Raw genomic sequence first — 22,313 nt, 5'->3', positions numbered from 1 at the left:
CAGTAGCCAGAATTAAAATTCTTTAAGTGGCTCTTCAGACCAGCCATTAAGGCCGGTCTGGGGGCAGAGTCAGGGCGTTGCGTCCACATGACACACATCCTGACTTTGTCTTCAGGGTGCTATGATTCTGTGCACTGCTCCACATGGCACGTGGTGTCATGGTGCTCCTCCAGCACTGTGTCTGGATGATGCAGCACTGAAGGAGAGTCATACAGCCATGGCACTGCGGCTATTGTACCCTGGAAAGGACAGATTGGGCCCACGGCATGCAGTTGCCATGGCACGGATCCAGCTAGGAAAGTGGTGGCATTGCGCCGTCCCTTAGGAGCTGTGTGTACAGCTCCATAATCATCTAATTATTCCCACCAGACAAACGTATCACTGTAGAATTCCTCACAGAATACGAATAAAGATGCCTCTTGCTTTCATTACGCCCAGCCTTCATACCCATTGCCAGACCATGATTTACCTGTTGTCACCTTCGGCCATGTCCATCACCACTGACAGGTGGTCCTCGGAACAAAAGTATTTTCCACATCTGTCCTGTACTCAGTTTCTGTCCTTTGACAAACTGTCCCTCAGCTTCATTGTGGTTTGCCTTCTGTGGATGCTGAAACTTACTTGGGACTCTACCTTTGCACGATTTACTTGTTTCTGTCTAGCTGAGCAATCTGCTTCTAATGATGGCTCCCTAACCACCATCTGAGAAGCTTACAAGCAGGATGTGAAAATCACAAAGTTTTTCCTTGTTTGCATTCAGCTCATGATACTCATAAATATAATGTCTTTGATCATGAAGGATTGTTGATGAATGGAAGGACTTCCATGGGATGCAAAACATAAGTGAAGTGCATAAGGGTCAAACCTAGTGGTAAACATTAATTGCTTTTACTTAAAATGCACTACATGACTTTTACTTTAAATGCACTGCGGTTGTTCCATAATCTTGAGTCATTTCATGGAAGCGAAAACAGAGTTTTCCTCTGAGTAAACAAGTTCTGAATCTTAAACACCCACCACACGTAATCAGAATGGAACTAACATAACTATTTGCATGTGTATATAGCTCCGTCTCCATGCCTCACTTTTAGTACTAGTACTGGTGGTTACATCTGTAAGTAGCACTATTAGCAAAACCCAAAAATGTGCCACCCAACTGTGCTTTTTCTCCTAGATTCTGCTGGAATCATATGACAGGCTACTTTTTCATGTGATAAGCTGACATTTTTTTTTCTGTGAAAAGGTTATCATTATCCAATCAATGATATTCCCTTGAAATAAATGCCTCTTTTCTAAGGAGCTTGGATTTGAACTGACCAGTTCTATTTAAAAAAACTTTTTTTTCTTGATTTCTACTATAGAAAATTATCTTTGCAAAGACAGCAGTTTTGTTCAGAGAACCAATGAAAAAAGTGGCTTGCTCTGTTTCCTCAGTGATCACTTTTGAATGTAAGCAGACAGGAAGTCCTGAAGAGTGGTGAGGCAGAAGAAGGAACCACCCCAAGCCAAAGGAGCTAATCAGTGAGGAACATACACAGTTGCCATAGAAATCAAGGGATGTGGAAAGAGCTGCTAGATGAAATGAAGCATTTGTACCCGAAGATGGTAACGGAGGATAGATGTACTACAGAATGGATGGGGTGGTGAGAAGACAGTCTGAACCATGGATGCAAAATGTGACATTAACTGTGTTACCAAATGGTGTGGCATGTATGCCTTGCTCACTATTGGAATGGCCATGGCAACAATGGGTAAGTCCAATCTTTCATAGATGATATGATTTTTCCCCCTAATGTCTCTAGCTGAATCTCCAAATGCTAACTAATGTGCCCTTGCCTCAATGCCAGTCCTCTTAGAATGCACAACATTCCTCTCCTTCCATTGTGAAAACACTTCTTTTCAATGCCTGAGGGCTTAAAGGTGCTTAAAAAATACTCAGATGCTTTTGGGAAAAACAAGGTATTTAAAATGTGTGGCTTGACTACCAAATTGGGATTGCAGTGGAATTAGGGGTAGGAAAAGGTTGCGAGGTTGGTGGGTGATCATCTAGGTCTAGGTCACCTGAATGTTCCTGCCACAGAAGGGTAGATCCCTTATTTGTTTTGGCATCCACAAAAAGCAGTGTTGCCTTTTGGGGGGGGGGAGGTGGATTTGATATTTGTATGCAAACATTCTCAGGTTGGCATTTCACCTCCCTCCTTTTCTACTGGCCCCTATATAGAAGGGCAGGGGGCAATCAGAATGAAGGGATAACAAAGGCTATTTGATTAAGCACTACGTGAATGTATTGCAGGGATCCAAACAAACAAACTCACAGCTCCTGCAGTAGTGCGACCAGCAATTGATACAGCAAACACATACACAGAATAGTGGGTGGGCAACATCCCCTGGCTCTGATGTAGCTAGATAATGGAAGTCCTCTGTGTCCTTCCAAACTGATTTCAATTTGGATGAAAAGAGGGGTGTATAGCAGTAAAAGGTCAAAGATGGGGCAAGGATACCGTGCAGTGGAACTGGGACATGGTGCTTGTGCAGATACAGCCTCTGCCTTTCAGTTTTGCCCACATGAAAGAATATCTCATAAAATGATCTGGAAAGCAGGCAGCAGGGATTTTGATGGTGAAAAGCCCAGGGCACAGAGAGAACACAGTTGTTAGTAAATACCAGGGGGAAAGGATAGACGTGAAGCTGAAGATCCCTGTCTGTTTTCACACAAACATGCTTTATAGTTTCTATTAAGGTTTTAGACAGAGCTCAGAAAACTAATGTCTTTGGACTACAGCTCCCAGAATTCCTCAGCCAGCTGGATCAGTGGTTATGCTGGTTGTAATATGCTGGGAGTTATAGCCAAGAACAACATGCTTCTAAGTTTCCTTTCAAGGAACATGACTTCAGTCTTTTCTTCAAAAACATATGACTGGGAATCTTTTTCTTTCTTAACAGAAGTCTGTATGAAGTTTATCGCATGGAGGCAGAAACTAAACTTAAAGTGAAAACAACCCGCTTTTGCTTTTGTAGGTTGTTTATCACATGACATTCAGGGCATTAACCCAAAGAAAAAGTGCATTTTTCAGATGACGATTGGGTGAAAGAGAAATAATGCGACGTTAACTTGGATGGAAAGTTGCCAAAACCCGCTCCTTTTTACTTTCGGGAACTTCCAAAAGTAAAAAGGAGTGGGTTTTGGTGACTTTCCATTTGGATTAATGTTGTGTTATTTCTCCTTTACACAAACACGTCTGAAAAATAACCTGCTTTTGCGGGGGTTTTCAGACTTTTAAATCCCGTTTTTACACGGGACTTAAGCAATTTGCCTCCGTGTGATAAACTCTTATGTCACACCTAATTCTGTGGTTACCTCTTCTTCCTTATTTTTGCATACCACAATTTCAGATAGAAGTTCTTAGGAATATATATGAACTAGCTGCAGTTTGGAAGGCCACGAAATGTCATCCGGACGGCTCACCATCCTGTCTGGTGAGGTCAAGTTGATATAGGCTGGAACAATTGTCGGTAAAGTTGGTTCTTCCGTGAACCAGAGTGAAGCAGTTGCTTCAAGTCAGCAAATATTAAGGGCCACAGAGCAGCAGGGAATATGATGAAAATGTTGGAAAATATTGCTGTCCTGAAGCATCATCAGAGATTGTGACATGTTCCAAGAAGTGTTACTTTCTGCATCTATGCTATTGTAATCCACTCTATGATGATTTCATTCAGATGTTTTGCTGAGCTTTCTCCCCCCCCTCCCCCCAGCCAGTTATGTCTGGCATATGATGTTCTAATTGCTTGTCAGCTTGAATCTAAACATTCCTTCTATACTTTTAATATATTGACAATGTAATGGGTTTACCAAGCTTCAAGGCAATTTTTCCATTCAGTACACAGCTTTTGTTTCTTTGATGTTCAGTTTCTTCTCTCTATTTCAATCTTTTAATACTTATCCTTTTCTTTGATGCATTCACTCAAATATCTTTTCTTTTTTTCAGTACTCTAATGTTGAATGCTGTCATCTTGTAATATTTTCAAATATTTGTAATCCTTTTGTGTGTGTATGTATGTATGTATTTACAGTATTGGCTTATTTAAACCACATGATTTTTTAAATTGATTATTTATTTTTTACAAGTCTGGCTGTTATTACTATTTTCCAACTCTTTTACTGGAACAACAATGACTGTTTGAATTTAAACTTTTTAGTTTACTGGAATCTAGTGTTTGTTGCTTCTGTTTAATCACTTTATTTTATAGCGCAAGAAATGTCATTCAGAAACAAATCCTTCAATTAACATAAGTTCAACCAAAACAACTTGCTTTAAAAGAGCACTTTTAAAAGAATAACAAACAATAAAGGAAATAAGGCAGCACCCTGAAAATTTCATGCCTTATATTAACACTGCCAAGTTCTCCTCCATTTACTGTTAACCAAGTGTTGCAGAATTTTATAATAGTTCAGATAAATTGTCTAATGATTTTGCTGATTCCTAAAATTTCAAGACATTTTTAAATCTGTGTGTGCAGCAAAGAATCAAAAGCTTTCCCATTGTTGATCTGTGCTATGTGCATATTTGTCTTTCATCTTTTACTATTTTTCTATATCATTTAATAATTAACAAATGATATTGTATTCCTTGGAAACTGCGGCAATAACTCTTCTGTTTCTTTGGATAAAGAAAAAAAATTAAATTAAATCAGAGTGAGATAGCTATTATTGCTGCTAATTTAAATACTGGCAGGTGAATGGTGGCAATTTTCTAGATAACTCCCCCATGGTCAGACATCTTTTTAATCCTGGGATTAAAGCAGTAAGTGAACTAAACTCCATATACATTATTTGGCTCAACCAACACTCCTGGGAACAGAACAACCATAGTCCTTTGGACAGAAAACCTCCTATTTCTTTCCCATATAAATGTCATCACTGAATTTATTCTTCCATATATCAGGTAGACATCTTTAAAATATTACAAGTTTAATGATACTTTAAAAAAAGAATAAAATTCAATAAAATTCAATTACTACTCTCACAGGCTTAATAAGTCCTATACATTATAGCAGCCTGAACCTGGATCTTCCCAGTCCTAAGGCAACACTCTATGCTTTACTGGCTCTATATACACACATGTATAGCAGAATAACACCTGACTGAGTCATGTTGAAATTAAGCTTAAATAAATATGTATACATTTCCAAGAAGGATCCTTAAATATAATAAAACTTTTATTTATACCCCGCTTTTCTGTAAAAACAATCCAAGCGGCTAGTGGAAGTTGTTCCAGAGTCTGGCATCTTGCCCTTTATTCCTTTACCTAGACTGCTCCTCTCAGATGTAATAAAGTAGAAGATGAAAACCACAAATTGGGTGGCTTCTACTTTAGGGAATATGGAGTTTCTCACATGGGATGAATCTCATGCAGAAACTAGATTTAAAGTGAAAACAATCCACTTTTGCGGGTTGTTTTTCACTTGACATTCAGGGTTATCCCAAACAGAAAGTAGGAAAAAACCCATAAATGCAGGTTTTTCAGATGACGTTTGCATGAAAGAGAAATAACGCAAAAATAACCCGAATGGAAAGCCGACAAAACCCGCTCCTTTTTACTTTCCGGAAATTCCAAAAGTAGAAAGGATTGGTTTTTGTCAGCTTTCCATTTGGGTTATTTTTGTGTTATTTCTCTTTCTACCAAAATGTCTGAAAAACAACCTGTATTTGCTGGTTTTTAGCAGATTTTAAAATCCTGTTTCTGCATGGGATGTGCCTCCATGTGATAAATTCCTATAAGACAGCTACTTTAGGTGACTAAAGCAAGGGGAAGACAGTAGTGCTAAGCCTCTAGAGTATAGAACCATGTATGCCAGCCTCCTAGCCACTCGTGTGGCTGAGCAGAATATGGTGACCCTGCACTAATGGTATTTCTTTCTCTATCCTTCCAGGTAAATTGAGTAAGTCTGCAATAGTTGATACTGCAATTGTACTGGATTGTCCTCAACATGGACCTCAGCTAGTAGTATGGAATGTACACTTAAACAATGGAACATATTGCTATTTATCATACACGAGTAGGGGAGATTTGAAAGACAAAAACTGTAGTGAAAATGTGAATTGGCTATCCAGACCAGAGCAGCTGCCATCTCTTCAGATAAAGTCACCACAAATTTCCAGTGAAGGAATATACATGTGTTCGGTTGCACACACCAATGGAACTTTTGTCTATGAATATTCTCTAACAGTATTAGGTAAGAAGCTCTTTTTTCTGTTCCATATCTATCTATAGACTATACCTGTTACAACCACCCCCCGCCCCCCGATTCATTCCAAACACTTATATACCACTTTTCAGATGCTGGTCAGTTCTCAGAGCAATTTTCAGTAATAAAACATTTGTTTTAAAAAATTGTACAGTAATGAACCATCAGGGGGGCAAAAGGCAAAGCATGCTCTTAACCACACCCCCAGAAATTCCATGCCATGGCGTGATTTAACTGCCATGGTCTCAACCAGTGGGAGGGCAGCAAATGTCCATCCCAGCTCCACAGCCTCCAGCGTGGAAGGGTGGGATGGCCATCATCATCGTCATCATCATCATCATCTTATATCCTACGTTTATTCCATTACAGGGACTCAAGGCAGCAAACAGCTAATTTTAAATAATACAATTTAAAAACAATACAAAAGCATTAAAATTTGTGTGTGTGTGTGTGTGTGTGTGTGTGTATAATTAGCTTCTCTGTCCAGCCACACACACAGACCCCAAGCTACCGTACCATCCTCAGATGAAATTAAGGCTGTTTTTACAACACCTAATATTGAAATGAGTTTTAAATGCCAATCTGGTCAACTTCTGAAGGTGGAATTGGGGCACATGTGTGCAAGGAGGGCAGGTTTGCTATGCTGTCCTTTGCCATAGGCAGTCAACTTTCTTGTGTCAGCTCAGAAGGAGACTGAGGCCAGATAAAGCTGCCAAGTAGATCTGAGGGAGATAGCAGAAGGTGTAGAGTTGCCACCTGAATACTTCTCAAATGAATAACTACTTCTTGTGTTCAGCTTAACTTTGTTCCTTCTGTTGAATGAAGTGAATGGATCATCATCTCTAGCTGTGTGCTGTTTCACATCACACACTCCCACCATGTGAAACTGAGATAAACCATGCTCACCTTTCAGTTGAATGCTGGCAGTTGTCGTGTATCCAGCTAGTCCTTTTCAGTTCTTCATGACAGATCTCCATTACATATGTTTTGGGCTTGCCATAGGTTGGAAACGACTTGAAGGCAGACAACACACACACACACACACACGAGCAGAGAAAGAGATTCCAAGGCAGCAGGCTGCCAAATTCCTTCTCACAATAAGAATAACCCACCTCTTCATATGCCTGGTTGCTCATTTTCTCAAGGTTCAGTCTCCTTCCCACTACTCTCACAGGATCTGAAAACAAGCATAATTGGAGTTCTTACAACATTTCACTCTTTGTTAAAGAAATGACGTATACATTTCTAAATTTGCATATGTACAGTCAGCACCCTGTATCCATGGATTTCTTATGCACAGATTCAACCATCCACAGCTTGAAAATAAATATACACTCGTCCCTCCACATTTGCGGCTTTGGCTTTTGCAGATTTGGTTATTCGCGGATTTTATTAATATGTTCTCTCTAGGAATATCTAGGTCCTCCAGTGCAACTCTATGGTCAAGTTTAACCAAAAGTCACACTGAAGGATCTAGAGATTCCTAGAGAGAACACTCCACTAGGCATTTGTAGCTCCTCCAGTGCAATTCTGTGGTCAGTATTTGGCAGATGTTGACCACAGAGTTGCACTGGAGAACCTAGAGATTCCTAGAGAGGAGTCCTTGCAGGTAAAAACATAGTGTTTTTGTTGTTTGCATTGTCCCCACATTCATGGAGGTCTTGTGCCCCTAACCCCAGCAAATGTGGAGGAATGATTGTATATATAAATTCCAAAAAGCAATCCTTGATTTTGCCATTTTATATAAGGGACAGCATTTTATTGCACCACTGTACTTTGTGGAAAAAAGAAAAGGAAAAGAAAAGGTAGTTAGCCTCAGGTATATCATGGCTGCAGCCAGCTTGGCGTTGACTGGAGCGCCAAGAAGAACATATGTGCATGTTGTCCCCCGCAACACCGAATATTTCTGGAATCCTGAATTTTCAGAAGAGACGTTGGAACATAGATGGGACCCAATGAGGACTTTAGAATACTGGACTGCTAGGGATCATATAGGAGAGCAGGTTGCCCACGTGACAGTGAAGGGGAACAAGGAACACATTGTATTCCTTAGCTGCATCTATAAACCAGAACTCAAAAATGTTACATTTTTTGGCCTATAACTTCCGGAATCTTATGGACAGCATGCTCCCTGATTTTTAAAAGTTTTGCTATAAACAGCTGACTTAGGATTTCTAGTTTAAGACAGGTAGGATAATAGGAGAAAGTGAAGCAACATATCCCCCCCTCCAAATTTAACAAGACCAGCACTATAAACAGGTCTTTTGAAGGTTCCAAACCCTATTGATATCCTTAAAACATATTTTGGTATAACAGGGCTATCAGTGGTTTGATGTTATGTCCCTTTATGTGGAGTGTGTGAATTTATGTGCTATTATGTCCACCCTCCATGCTGTATAAATCTGACTCTTTCCCCTAATGATTTTTCCTTTTAGTGCCTCCTGAGCTGTCTTTGACCAATAACCTCAGTGGCACTCTTGTGTGCAAGGCAGTTGCAGGAAAGCCAGCAGCGCAGATCTCATGGAGCCCAACAGGAGATTATGAAACCGAGGTTGAAGGTTTACTCAATGGCACACAGACAGTCACCAGTGCTTACAATGTCAATGTCACCAGTGCCAGTGAGGATGAAGTAACTTGCATTGTCTCCCATCCTGCCTGGAAAGAGGACCGTATCTTAACTCTCTCATTAGGTAACAGTGCTTAGATATTCCCCACCCCCATTCAGCCATAGTGCTGGCATATTCTTCCAATAGATTGCAAGGTGGCCCCTTCTTGCATACATTCTGTGAGCTGCTAGAAGCATCTCTTTTCCCTAAGACATTTCTTAAGCAATGTTGAAACTTGACAATAGGCTTGATTTTATGTTGTTGCCAGAACCTGGAAAGATTACTTTTTTCAGACTCCCAGAATCCTCTAACCGATATGAGCACTGGCTCAGAGATTCTGGGAGCTGTAGTTCAAAAAGGTAAGTTTTCCAAGTTTGAGCTGCTGCCTAAATTTGAGCTGCTTCAAAAAGGTAAGTTTTCCAAGTTTCAGCTGCTGTTGTATTAAGGCCTCAACCATGTTGCTGGTACCAACCATCATGGGCTCACTGAATAAACTGTTGGCATGTTAAACCAGCACTTACAGAATTCCCACTGATTCTGTGGGTCTCCTTATGCTAGGATTAGCATTTGGATTTAGGCCTTATTTTCTGTTTGTGTATCATTTGACTAGGTTGAATATTTAATAGGGTTTGGTTTCGATTCGTTTTATTTTCTTTATATCACCTTGAAATCACTTTATCTCAAATGTTAACTTGTAATAGGCTCTGGTGTGAGAGGAGTAAAACAGAAGAAAAACTGATGGTTTAAATCTAGTTGTTAGTCCATTAGGTTAATAAGAACTTGTTATGTCTTTCCAAGTTTCATGTGGATTCAATGGATCTACACTAATTAGGATTAAGTTTAGGTTAATATCCTTTCATTCAAATACAGATCCATTCATCCTGCAGTGAATATGTTCCATGGATTGTGGTTTGGTGTTGACCATTTTATAGTTGGCCTACAATTATTATATGTTTTTTTAAAAAACAAACAAGGAAAGCTTCCTCAAACAGTGATTCGTATTTATTCTTTGGCTAAGAGCCAGTTTGTGTGCAATACTTTCATCTGGAGACAGTTCTTTGGAATTATTCTTATGAAAGAAATCAACATGGAAAATTTTAGGTCAGCATTTGAGGATCATGTTGACTTTTTTTTATAAAGGGGTTATGGGGATTTTCTAATCTTCTGCTCCTCTGTTCCTTTGGGAAAATCACTTCCATAACATTGCCATGAAGGGAAATATTCTGCTGGAAGCAGCCCTTGATAGTGATTAAATGAAAGGGTTGCTTTATAAAGATACTAAGAGATTTGAATGGTTTGGTTACCAAGGCACTTTTAGTTGAGATTATTCTACTGGAAATATACAATTGTTCTGAAATAAAACAGAATAAAATTAAGACTTTATTTCATGAAAGCAGAGCTTCAACATAGTCTGTTACAAGTTACAACATTGCCTGTAAAATATTCCTTTTTAAAAAATAATGTAACATCAACATTTTCAAGTGTCACTAGAAACATGTATTTCCAAGACATTACTTGTCGCAGTAGTAATTTCAAATGGGAGTTCTGGCTATTTTTATTCATTTTTCTAACTATTTGTTTATAGCCTCTCAGCTTGCAAGGGCTGCTGAAGCAAATTACAGCAAATAAAAGCAGATAAAACCAATAATTTTGGCTGTCCTGTCTTGTTGAGCTGTAGTCCAAAAGGCATCTTTTCCAAATGCTACTTTGGATACAAACTGCAAGGAAACCTCCTAAACTTCATATTTTTCTCATGGATAAAGAACACCATAGGACTGCACACAAATTCTAACCTAATTAGTCTTTTTCTTCCAAATTGATTCATCAGTTGCAGCTATTGTTGTTATTGTTGTTAACTGCCCTCGAGTTGATCTCAACTCAGGACAACCCCATGGATGAGACATCTCCTAGATTCCCTGTCCTCTACTGCTCTGCTTCATTTCTGCAAACCTATACTTGTGATCACCTTAATAGAATCCATCCATCTAGCATGCAGCCTTGCTGTCTTTCTACTTTCCTCCACCAGTCCTAGCATTATTGTTTTTTCCAATGAGTCATGCCTTCTCATGATGTGTCCAAAGTATGACAACCTAAATTTTGTCAGCTTGGCTTCCAGAGAGATTTCTGGCTTCCTCTGCTCTAGGACCCATTTGTTTGTCTTTTTGGCTGTCCATGGAATCCTCAGTATTCTTCTCCATCACCACATCTCAAATGAATTGATTTTCTTCCTGTCCTCTTTCCTAACTGCCCAGCCCTCACACCCATACAAGGTAATAGGGAATACAGTAGCTTGTATGATTCTAACTTTTGTGTTCAGCTGTGTATCTTTGCATTTTATTATTATTATTATTATTATTATTATTATTATTATTATTATTTAGTTCTTTCATTACTGCTCTGTCATTCTTAATCTTCTGATTTCATAGCTGCATTTCTATCAGTATTTGATCCCAGGTATGAGAACTCTTTTACTATTTCTATTTCCTCATTGTCTCGGTTGAATTTGTGTAGACTCTCCTTGGTCATTATTTTTGTTTTCTTTATGTTTGGCATCAAGACTGCCTTTCCACTTTCTTCCTTGACTTTCCTTAGTAAATGTTCCAGGTCTGTGAGGTTTTCTGTTAGTACTTATGGTGTCAACTACATATCTTAGATTGTTGATATGCCTTCCTCCTATTTTCACTCCTCTTTCTCTGTCCAAGCCTGCTTTCCTTACAATATCTTCTACATATAAGTTAAACAGTAGGGTGATAAGATGCAGCACTGTCTGACCCCTTTGCCAACTGAGAACCATTCTGTTTCTCTGTGTTCTGTTCTGACAGTAGCCTCTTGTCCTGAGTACAGATTCCACATCAGGACTAACAGATGTGTTGGCAATCCCATGTCTTTAAGGGTACTCCAGAGCCTTTCATGATCTCTGCAGTTGTATCTATTAATAGTGTAATCCTATGCATGTCTACTTAGAAGTACTTAGAACAAGGCAGGGCAACTGTGGAATGCTGGCAGAATGCATTAGCCTTCCCCCCAGAAGTCCATGGAGGGTTGCACCCTCCAATGCACTTGCTCCACCAAAAAAATAATAATAATTAAAAATATTTTAATTAATTTTAATTAAATTAAAAATTAAATTAAATCAAAATTTTAATTTATTTAAACATTGATTATTATTTTTTTGGCTCCCAAATGCCCTCTTGTCTAAGGGACATGGAGAATGTTCTCATCGTGTTTTGGACCTATGCCTAAGGGAGGCCTTTTTAAACAACAGGATATGATCAGAAGTCACTTCCTGTTCAGTTTGGTTTTTTTAAAAGGCTTTTCCTGGAGGTTCCCGAATGTAGTAGAAATGCTCCCCCCTCATTATTTAACCTCTTGGGGGGTCCCTGGAGCCACTTGTGTCTACAGGCTGCACTTTACCCAACCCTAATCTAGGAGGTACCTTTGTACTTAGTTAAGCCTAAGGTTATAATAATTTGTATTTCTGACACTTCAAAATCTTCAGGCACATACAACGCAAGAAGGACAGATACTACTACATTGACAATTCTTTATAGGAGCCTCATTTGTCTCTTGGGACTCTTCATACCTCTACTGTTCATCTATCTCTGGAGGTTTTTCCATAGAAGGTGTGTATGTTTAATTTATACAAACCCTAATATGTACATGGTTTTAAATTATTTTAAACTATTTTACACAGTTTTCATCTGTCTTTTCATAACTTGTTAAAGGGTATAATATGTTTTTAGCCTTTTGAAATTGTTTTGTTTACACTGTTTTAAATGAATCAGTTTGGTTTTATTGTATGCTGCCCTGAGATCTTTGGCTAGAGGATGAAATATAAATATTTAAATGAATAAAGGCATAAATAAATAAACTTAAATCATGTTTCACAGCTTTGTGCAATGGATCAGACCCATAAATTCAGTTTAATGATAGAAACACAGAAGTGCCTTACTTAAGAAACCATTTGGGGGTTAGAAAATGATTGACACAGTGAAATGTAGGGTGATTGTATGTTTTCAAACAAATTAAGAATGATTACATAGTCGTGGTAATACTGGTGCTGAAGCCAGGCCCCAAGTGAAGGAGGTGAATTTATCCTTTATATTAGCCAAAGAACTAGCATATCTTACCCAGAGCTTAGAAAAGTTACTGGCCATGTTGGCTTTGGGATTGGTGGGATCCTAGTGCTCAAAATTAATTTTTCCAGATTCTAATCTTACCCTATTAGGATCAGGCTGTAAGAGAAGGAGGAAAATGCTTTGGTGATTTGGTATAAGAGCATATTAGATTGGAAATTACACCACTGTCAAAGTATGCAAAGGGATCTTGTAGCACCTTTGAGACTAACTGAAAGAAAGGCGTCTACGAAAGCTCATGCTATCAGCTTCTTTCTTTCAGTTAGTCTCAAAGGTGCTACAAGGTCCCTTTACATACTGATTTTTCAGACTAACAGAGCTATTTTTAAATACTCTCAAGGGTATATTTATGGGGTGCTGGTGGCAAAACAAAGGCATTGACTCTCCAAACAAGAATTCTGCCTCCGAGGAAATTTTCCTTCGGTTCAAAAATTTCTAGCTTTGCAGATATGAGATACTGATCATTCATACCTAGAACTCTTTATATTTGCCATGTTACCATTCGCTTGGTAGTTTTGTCTGTTTTTTTGAATGCCTAAATTGTATTTTTAAATGTTCATTTGAAGTTTTAAATTACTGCAAATTAGAAATTTGGGGACAGGAGAAAAATTTCATTGGGAAGGGAGCATTCTTATTTGAGGGCCAGTGTCCCTTTTTCATTCTCACCACATAAATCTGAAACACAGTGCATAAATAATCCAGTTTGAGACTGCTTTAACTTCCCTGGCTTAGGGCTAGGGAATCCTGGGAATTATAGTTTATTGTGGCACCAGAGCTGTCTGACTGAACAGGCTAAATGTGTCGCTAAACTAAAATTCCCAGAATTTCTTAGCATTCAGCTAGGGCAGTTAAAGTGGTCTCAAACTGTTAAATATTTCTGCAGTGTTTTGGACCTTAGGTACATGCCTGGCTACACTCTTATATTGGACATGTTCATCACAACCCATTTTGTATGGCATCTCGCTGGAACATGGGATCTCCTTCTTTTCCCTCTTATAATAGAAAAACAGATGTCAATGAGCTGAAAAGCCCTGAAACAGTTACGAGAAGATTGAGCTTCCAGGTAAGACCAAGGAGATAATATAATACCTACAATGCTGTAGTAGACAGGTACAGGTTGCTAACCATGCTACATGGTGGAGTTGCCTTTTGGAAAACAAGACAATGCAGTGTGAAATGTCTGCTCAGAGAAAAATTACAGAATGTACTTATTCATGGAGGTGGCAAGTGATAAGATAGCTATGGATCCCCAGCTGTCATCTTCACAAAGTTATTGTGGTGATACATATTTATTGACATCAGAAGTGACTTGGGTTGCACCCACAGCATTGAGCCCAGTAAGCATCTGTGTCTGTGCATCTTTCCCATTGGCTCCCATGCACAATAACATTAATGCACAACATGAAACCCACCAAACCAAAGAGGGCACCAGACAGGCATTGAGACCTGTCTGGAGCATGAAAATTTGCCTACTTTTTGGAATTTTTTGCAGGGTTTTGTTTTTCTTTTTTTCAAATATGAGGGTTTATGAGACCCTTGCTGGTTAGCCTTATACTTATTATCTAATTTGTGAACATGTTGCGCATCAGCATGTATTTACTTAAATGTCAGCTTCAAGGAAAATGTATTTAAACATATGATCAGTTTATATTAATGTATATATACTTAGTCATGTTCACATCCTATTCCCTCTTTTCTTCTTTTTCTTTTTTCTTTCCCTGTATCTATCCTTTTAAAAATTCCAGTATACATATTTTTGATATTTTAAATTACATTTTATTTAATTATTTAAAATTTATTTAATTAGTTAATTAAATTAATTCTAATTAATGAGAAGCCATATGTATCTTTCTAATATAAAACAGTGCCCAAAGTGGCTAACAGCATTCAAAACCACAATATGAACACAATTAAACTTTTAAAACCATGAGAGACAATGACAAAGAATGTTAGAAAACAGAACTTAGAAGTGACAAGTTATTTCAAGTTTCAATCCATATAAAATGATAGGAGTTTATCACATGAAGGAGATTGGGAGTTTATCCCGTGTATATCCCGGAAAAATTGTGTAATTATGTGAAATGATTTCACACGACGTCGCACAAAACCCACCATTAAAGTGGTCACAAAGAAGCATTAACACACATCTTTTTACCTTTGGGATTTCAGCGACAATGCATTTACGATATCACTTTGTTGGCGCAATTGCATGTGATAATCATTCACGCAATTACTTGACATTTTCGCTTTATTTGCGGGATGCTTTAGATGCGCTTTAATCTCTCTTTAATGCTGAAATTAGCCTCAGTGTGATAAATTCCATAAACCTTTCCCCCCAAAGAGTGGATGAGTAGGATATAACAATGCTAAACTTCAAAATTAACATAATGATCAGGAACTGAATTTAAATTTAGGAATTTGTAATGATTTTTTTAAGTTACTGTTTTTAGTTTCCTTTAAAACTAGTAAAACTTAAAACCTGATGTATTTATTTTATAACTATTGTATGTTGTTAAATAATTTTGTATTGCTTTAATTGTAATAATTTTAATTGCTTTTAAAACTGCATTGGTAGATTGTAATTGATTTCCTTCTGTGAGCCATCTTAGGTCTCACTCTGGGAGAAATGTGGCATATAAATAAATTAAAGAAACAAATAAAAAGATTTTAGAAAATTTTAGTGGAATTGTTCAAGTTTCATGCAATTCTTGTATTAGGTCTATTTTTTTAAAAAAAAATAGTAAGTAACAGTAACACACAATGTGTTACTTTTCAAATACAAGAACAGCAATATATTAATTTTTCCAAACAGTACAGTGAGTAACAGGAATGAATGACTCTGTTAAAAAGTGAGAGTCAGCATTTAAAAAACCAAACTCAAGGCTAATGAAAAGCAAACATGTGGTTAGTGAGCTACATCCAGCTTTGTGGTTTGCACTTTTGCAACTGTAATCACAAAAAGATGCTTTCACAAAAGAAAGGAAGCCATATCTACTCTCCATAGCACAGTCATTTCCAACCTGGGACATTTGACATATGCTGAATTCCAACTTCCATCATTACTTGCCAGCATAACCCCTGAGGCCCCCTGACTGGGGATGATGGGATGTCACCCAACACATGTGGAGGGGGCCAATTTGGGAAGGGTGGCCACCCTAGAGCATGTCACATCTGATACTTTCTCAGAGCTTGAAAATGTTATTTTTCTTGGCTACAGTTCTCAGAATCCCAATGGTAGCTAATGGATTCTGTGAGCTGCAGTCTTTCCCCAGCTCTGCCCTTTGCTGAAGTCTTTCCTGAGGCAATTGTTCCTTGAATTTTTTAGTCACCACATAGAATCCCAAGCAACATCACTGGAAAATGCCACCTCAGTGGAAGATGGCCCAGGTTACTAGTTTTTGCACCCAACACAGGAGAGGAAAAAGGGAAATTCTTGGTAACTTCATACTAAGTAAAAGCCTTTATATACTTCATCAATATAAAGTTTAGCTTGACAACATTTTTTCTCCATTCTCTACATGTCTATCCATTCATTTTTTTTACTTTTCCCAAAAATGCAAATATGTTTTAATGTTTGTAAAAGTGCACAGATTTATTTATTTATCTGTTTTTAAAAATTTACAAAGTCTTAAGATTCAGATTCTAAAAGCTTTGTGGTTCAGACTGGACAAACTATGAGCAACAGTTTGGAAATGTTACTTTTTGAAGTATAATTCCCAGAATCCCCTCACTGAAAGATTCTGGGAGTTATGATTCAAAACAGTAACTTTCCTAGTTATGGATTTGGCCTCGGATGCCAGAATTTTTTAAAAAAATCAAAAAGCAGGATTTTAGACTGTGGCATAGGAATTTGTGTATTTTGCAATGGAACAATACAATAATGTCAAAATTAACTTTATTTATGACTGTGCAAGTCAAAAGATTTTTACCAATGTATATCATACAATGAGAGAAACAAATAGATTTGCTGATGCTTCTTTCACTTTTAAAAAAATACTTCACAAGTTTATTTGGAAGATGAGCTATCTACTATTCTCAAGGGCTGTGCATTTGTTTTGTAGGAGAATGAGACGCAGCCATATGCCACCTTTGTGCAAGTGGAAAATGTGATCTATGACAAAACAAGTGACTTCTCGCCTGAGTTTTCAAGTTCAACATGAATCATGACCTTAGCCAAGCTTTGTGAAGATATGTAAAAAAGTGGGGAAACCCCACTTTAATAGCAATGAAGAAGAAATGTTATTTCTTTAAAGACACACTCCTTCTGAACATGGTTACATTTTGGTTTCCCCATCTATATCATAAGACCGACAACATCTTGTTGTCTCTGACAGTGCACTCTCTTCCCTCACAGAAACTGAGTGAAAAGCCAGATCTGGTTATCTGCTCTGCAAAAAACATACAATACAAGGAGCTGAGCAATTCTGCAATTCTGTCCAGGCTTCAAGGAATTCTTTCAAAATTCTGTTGTTCTTAAATATTCCATTTTGTATCATAAGCCTTCTTTTCCCCCCTCTTCCCCAAGGCCCAGCATTTAGATACCAGTTTAGAAAGCTATGCAAAGAATCAGTTATAAATACTGACATTGCCATCACTCTGCCTAAATGTTGCGGGGCATTCATATTTGAATAGTGTCCTATGGTGGGTATTAACAGTCTCAGGAGATTACTATATGCAATTACATCTGAAAAAACATCTTTGGTGATACGTATCACATACTGCCGCCTCCAACCCATAGCTGCTGTGTCTCTGAAGCATAGTTAAGGCATCCCTTTTCATTGATGGGGGAAACCTGTCAGTGACCTCCCAATTGCGCTAGTCCTCTGGTGCCAAAGGTTACTACCAGTTGTGATATTAATAGTCATGTGGTATCAGTGTCCCCCCTCTCCCATCCCTTGTCCTAATTCCCCTCGCTATTTCCAAGCAGGCTGATTGCCTTTATTTTATTTTTTATTTCTTTTCCCTGTTTTTTTAAAACTTAAATCATATGAGCAGAACTCTGGAGTTACATGAAAAAGTGGAATTAAAATTAAAATACCGAAAGGCATGCTGGATAGGGCATAGGGCAGGGATGTGGGGTTAAGCGGGAGACCAGAAGAAAGTGTGACAGCAGCAGCAGTTCCAATGATGGGATTGTGAAGACATGCAATATTGGCTGTGCTGAAACTGGTATGTTTCATTTATTTTAAAACTGATGTAATTGCTGCAAGAATGGGGCTCATGTGGTAATGTGCTAAAAGTACAGGCTGAAATAGGAAGATCTCTCAAACTGTTCTACAAGCAGAACATTTAAGAAGGGGGAAAGTTTCATTATTTACTAGATTTCTTACAGTATTAATAGTAGTTAAAGGAAGCCACTGCTCAGTTTTTGCAGGCTAGGATAACTTGGCCCTAGCTTGTTATTGGTGACTGTCCTGAATGGATGAAACCTCTCCAAGACCCTTTTTCCTCCACTGCTCTGCACAGGTCCTGAAGGCTCTGGTCTGAGGCTTCTCCAATTGAGTCCAACCATCTGGCATGTGGTCTCCCTTTCCTTCTGCTGCCTACTACCTTTCCTAACATTATTGTATTTTCTAATGAGTCATGCATTCTCATGATGTGGCTAAAGTATGACAGTTTTCAGTTTAATCATCCTGGCTTCCAGGGGAAGTTCGGGCTTAAACTGTTCTAGAACCCATTTGTTTGTCTTCTTGGCTGTTCACAGTATCCTCAGCACTCTTCTCCAGCACATTTTAAAAGAGTTTATTTTCTCTCTGTCTGCCTTCTTCACTGTCCAGTTCTCACATCTGTACAGAGTGATGGGGAATACCATGGCTTGGATAATCTTCACTTTAGTGTTCAGTGTTATGTATTTGCACTTTAGAATCTTGTCTATTCTTTCATAGCTACCATTCCCATTCTTGGTCTTCTTCTAATTTCTTGACTGCAGTCTCCATTCTGATCAATGTTTGATCAAAGGTATGGGAATTCTTTGACTAATTCTAGTTTGTATCTTGGATGAATTCCTGTAGTTCTTATGTGGTCCTTATTTTTGTTCTCTTTAGTCAGCATTAAGCCTACATTAACATTTTCTTATTTTACTTTTTAAAATAACTGTTCTACGTCTTTGTTCTTTTCTGCTAATAGTTTTGTGTTGTCTGTGTATCTTAGTTTGTTAATGCTTCCTCCAATCTTCACTCTGGCTTACAACATTGTAAATAATGAACAGAATACCAGCCAATGTTTCAAGTTCTGACAAAAGATCAAGTGATACTTGTTATATAATGCATGGTAAGTGCAAAAAGCACTATGCCTTCTGCTGAGCAGTGTAATGTGTGACCCTAACAAAACACAGAAACATGATTTATTTATTGTTTTTACACATTAGGGAAAATGCAGTAGAGAAATGCTGAGTAGCTTTCATAAAATCACACAGGATGTCTGTGGCAGTGGCAGGACATACTTGCGAAGTTGTTAGCTGGAAAGAGTTTTATTTTTGTCATATACAGTAAACTTGGTATCCTAGTGGCAACTGGTAGCACAGTGAAATTAGGCCACCCCTACACAATGCAGTGGTTTCTGCACACTCGTGCAGCTCCCCGGATATACAGGAAAGTATTACTTTGTTAATGAGAAAAGGAAGCTGAATAAACCCTTTGAGGAGAAATCAACATGCCCAAAGTCTTTCTATGGGAAGAGAACATTCAAAACAGTCAAAAGCCATGGCAGTAATGAAAGCAGGGGGTGGAGTGTAGCAATTTTCAAGTTGAGGACTGGAGAAGCATTTGAGGGTGAGGTAATGGCAGCTGATAGATCTGATGTTAGTGGGGCACTGAATTGGTTGGCGAGTATAAAGAAATGACTACATTTTGCACAGGTGGCCTCATTTCACTGTGTCCAAACTTTAATGGAGTTATCACAGATGATGTACTCCATCCCCCAAACAGATTCCCCACCTTGGATAACTCTTACAAAGTTCATATTAAACCCAGAGTGGATCCATTGCCCCACTGACATTTCAGCTACCACTGAAAGAGGTACCTGTGCCATCATCCATGCACCTGAATCTACTACTGTCTCTCCATATCTCAAGAGCAATTACTTTGTGGGAAAACAGAGACCAAGTCCCTCTTCAGTAATATACTCTGGGCCTCCATCTTAAAGTGTAGAAAGCCCTGGGTCTCTGGTTTTGGCACTTAAATCTTAAGAGAATGAGAAGTTACTAGCCACCTTAACTCTGATCTTTCCAACTTCTCCAGGTGAATGAATATAGAAGCTCAATGAAATTTGTATCTCCTTGTGATGTCATGGAGTATGCCCCTGTGACATTACAGAATGGAGTAGGCAAGGATTCGGAGGGAGGTGGAACTGCTACAGGGTCAGATGACATTAGAAATGGGCCTGAGATCAGTCTGGGTAAATGGGCCCAGAATTTGGGCAAAACCCAGACAACAAGGTAATATGGCAAACCAAAGCCAAGTGCAGTGGGACAAAGCACTTTTCAATAGCTGGCCAGATGGTGCAATGTGACCAGTAGATATAGCAGCTGCTGCCCTTCCCAATACAGCTCACATCTTATGTAGTGATATCTATAGCACACAAGATATATGTCCAATTTTTCAAGTCTTTTGCTGCTGCAGTTGTGAAATGTTCACTACCAACATGATGAGAAATCTTTTTTTAGGCACTGTGCCACTGCTGTCAAGTACAACAACAGAGACATAAGTCACATCCTGCCTTGCTCCAAAAGGCATGATTGGCCCAGCTGCATGCACTCTCTGTCCTTCTCCCCACTTCCCTCCTGTCACTCCTGGCTTTTTGGTGCATCAACATTAACCCAAGCACACCTGTATAAACACCTACACACTGAACAAGAGAGTCCTGGCACCATCTAGGGATGGATTGAGATGGTGCTCGGGTTTTAAAGCCATCTGATATATACAAATCAAACTTTTTGCTTCTCCTTTGAGGTCACTCATCCCAAGATTTGTCTCCCAATCTGGAGACCAGGGACAGCAGAGTAATTCCCTTAGATTTATACTGGTGCTCAATGACCTGGCAACCCTACACAGAACCCAAATGGCTAATAAAGGGGATCTGGAATATACCAAATTCAATTTCGTATTGTTATTTATCTTGTTCAGTGCTTTATGAACAACTGGTCAAGTGAGCTGGCTCAAATAGATAATTGTACCCAGAAGTTATAAGCTTGTTTGAATAATCCACTTTTTTATTTATCAGCCATTTCTTTATTTCAATCAGTATATTCTTGGCTGGTTCCTTGTTTCTGAAGCATAGTACAAAAAGGAAAGCATGACTAACAAGCAGATGTATAATGTGGCTTTTATTTGGTTGTCTAATCTGGTAGATTTCAATCTTTAGTCCTCCAGCTGTATTGAACATCTCCTAGAATTCCTGACCATTGATCAGGCTTGCTGGAGTTTTTGGGTGTTGAAATGCAGTCCAAAATACCCAGAGGACCAGCATCTGCAAATTATTGGTCTAAGCATCACAACAAAAGCCCCACCACCACTACATTCTGTGATCTTTTGTGCATTAAGAAAACTACCTCTGTGCAACAGACAAAGTGATATGATATTTTACAAGGTGAAGAATGCAGACTCACCACCTTTACTTCAGAAGGGTCTACAGGAAAATAAAGACAAAATCTCATTAGAATTGGAATTATGTCTAGTAATGCAGAAAGGTAAAGTCTCAACAGTGCAAATGGGGAGGGAGGAGGCTAGACTGCAGCAATTAATTGGTCAGATCTGTTTCTGACCCCTAAGTTATGGTAAGTGCTGAGGGAATCCACAGAATGGTGAACAGAAGAATATGGGCATTATTTAGGACATGAACAACACTGAAGCAGAAGAAGGCTCAGAGTTGGTCCTGGTGTATATGTATGTACGTGCCTTCAGGTCGCCTGTTGACTTATGATGGCCTCATGAATTTCAATGCCTATTTACACATAAGATAATAATAAGAGTTCTTCTTGTAATGCTTATGTGTGTAAATTGGCCCTTAAAAATAATTATTTGACATTAACCAAATTTCAGATTAACATCTTTGGCTATTTGGGAGGGAGACTCTTTCCACATATTTCAAAGCTGTGAGTGTTTATAGTAAAGATCAGTTCTTAAGCTCTTGCGTTAAGAAAAGCAAATAGAAATATAATAGTTTGCAGACCTCCGAGGATGTGCTTTTCAGAATAAATGGAATATCATAGGCATATGAGAGTACTAGAATCCCACCTCACATTTATACATTATGTTTCATAGCACAAAATCTCTTTTGAAGTTCCAGCATTGCCATATGACTTCATTCACCACTGAAAAGTAGCTTT

General features: G+C 38.5%; 1 protein-coding gene across 1 annotated transcript; it reads left to right on the top strand.

Annotated features, from left to right (window-relative positions):
- Positions 1-1,491: 1,491 nt before the first annotated feature.
- CD200R1 (CD200 receptor 1) lies at positions 1,492-17,418 on the top strand. Its single transcript, XM_089512443.1, has 6 exons — positions 1,492-1,751; positions 5,932-6,234; positions 8,682-8,936; positions 12,352-12,475; positions 13,991-14,051; positions 17,050-17,418. Exons 1-6 carry the CDS (start codon positions 1,664-1,666, stop codon positions 17,146-17,148), a joined length of 930 nt encoding a protein of 309 aa, XP_089368569.1. The 5' UTR covers positions 1,492-1,663; the 3' UTR covers positions 17,149-17,418.
- Positions 17,419-22,313: the final 4,895 nt, after the last annotated feature.

The sequence above is a fragment of the Sceloporus occidentalis genome, unplaced genomic scaffold (genome assembly GCF_023333645.1).
Source record: "Sceloporus occidentalis isolate IW3139 unplaced genomic scaffold, rSceOcc1.0.p SCAF_2, whole genome shotgun sequence".
Classification (NCBI taxonomy): domain Eukaryota; kingdom Metazoa; phylum Chordata; class Lepidosauria; order Squamata; family Phrynosomatidae; genus Sceloporus; species Sceloporus occidentalis.
This window is presented reverse-complemented; position numbering and strand designations above follow the sequence as displayed.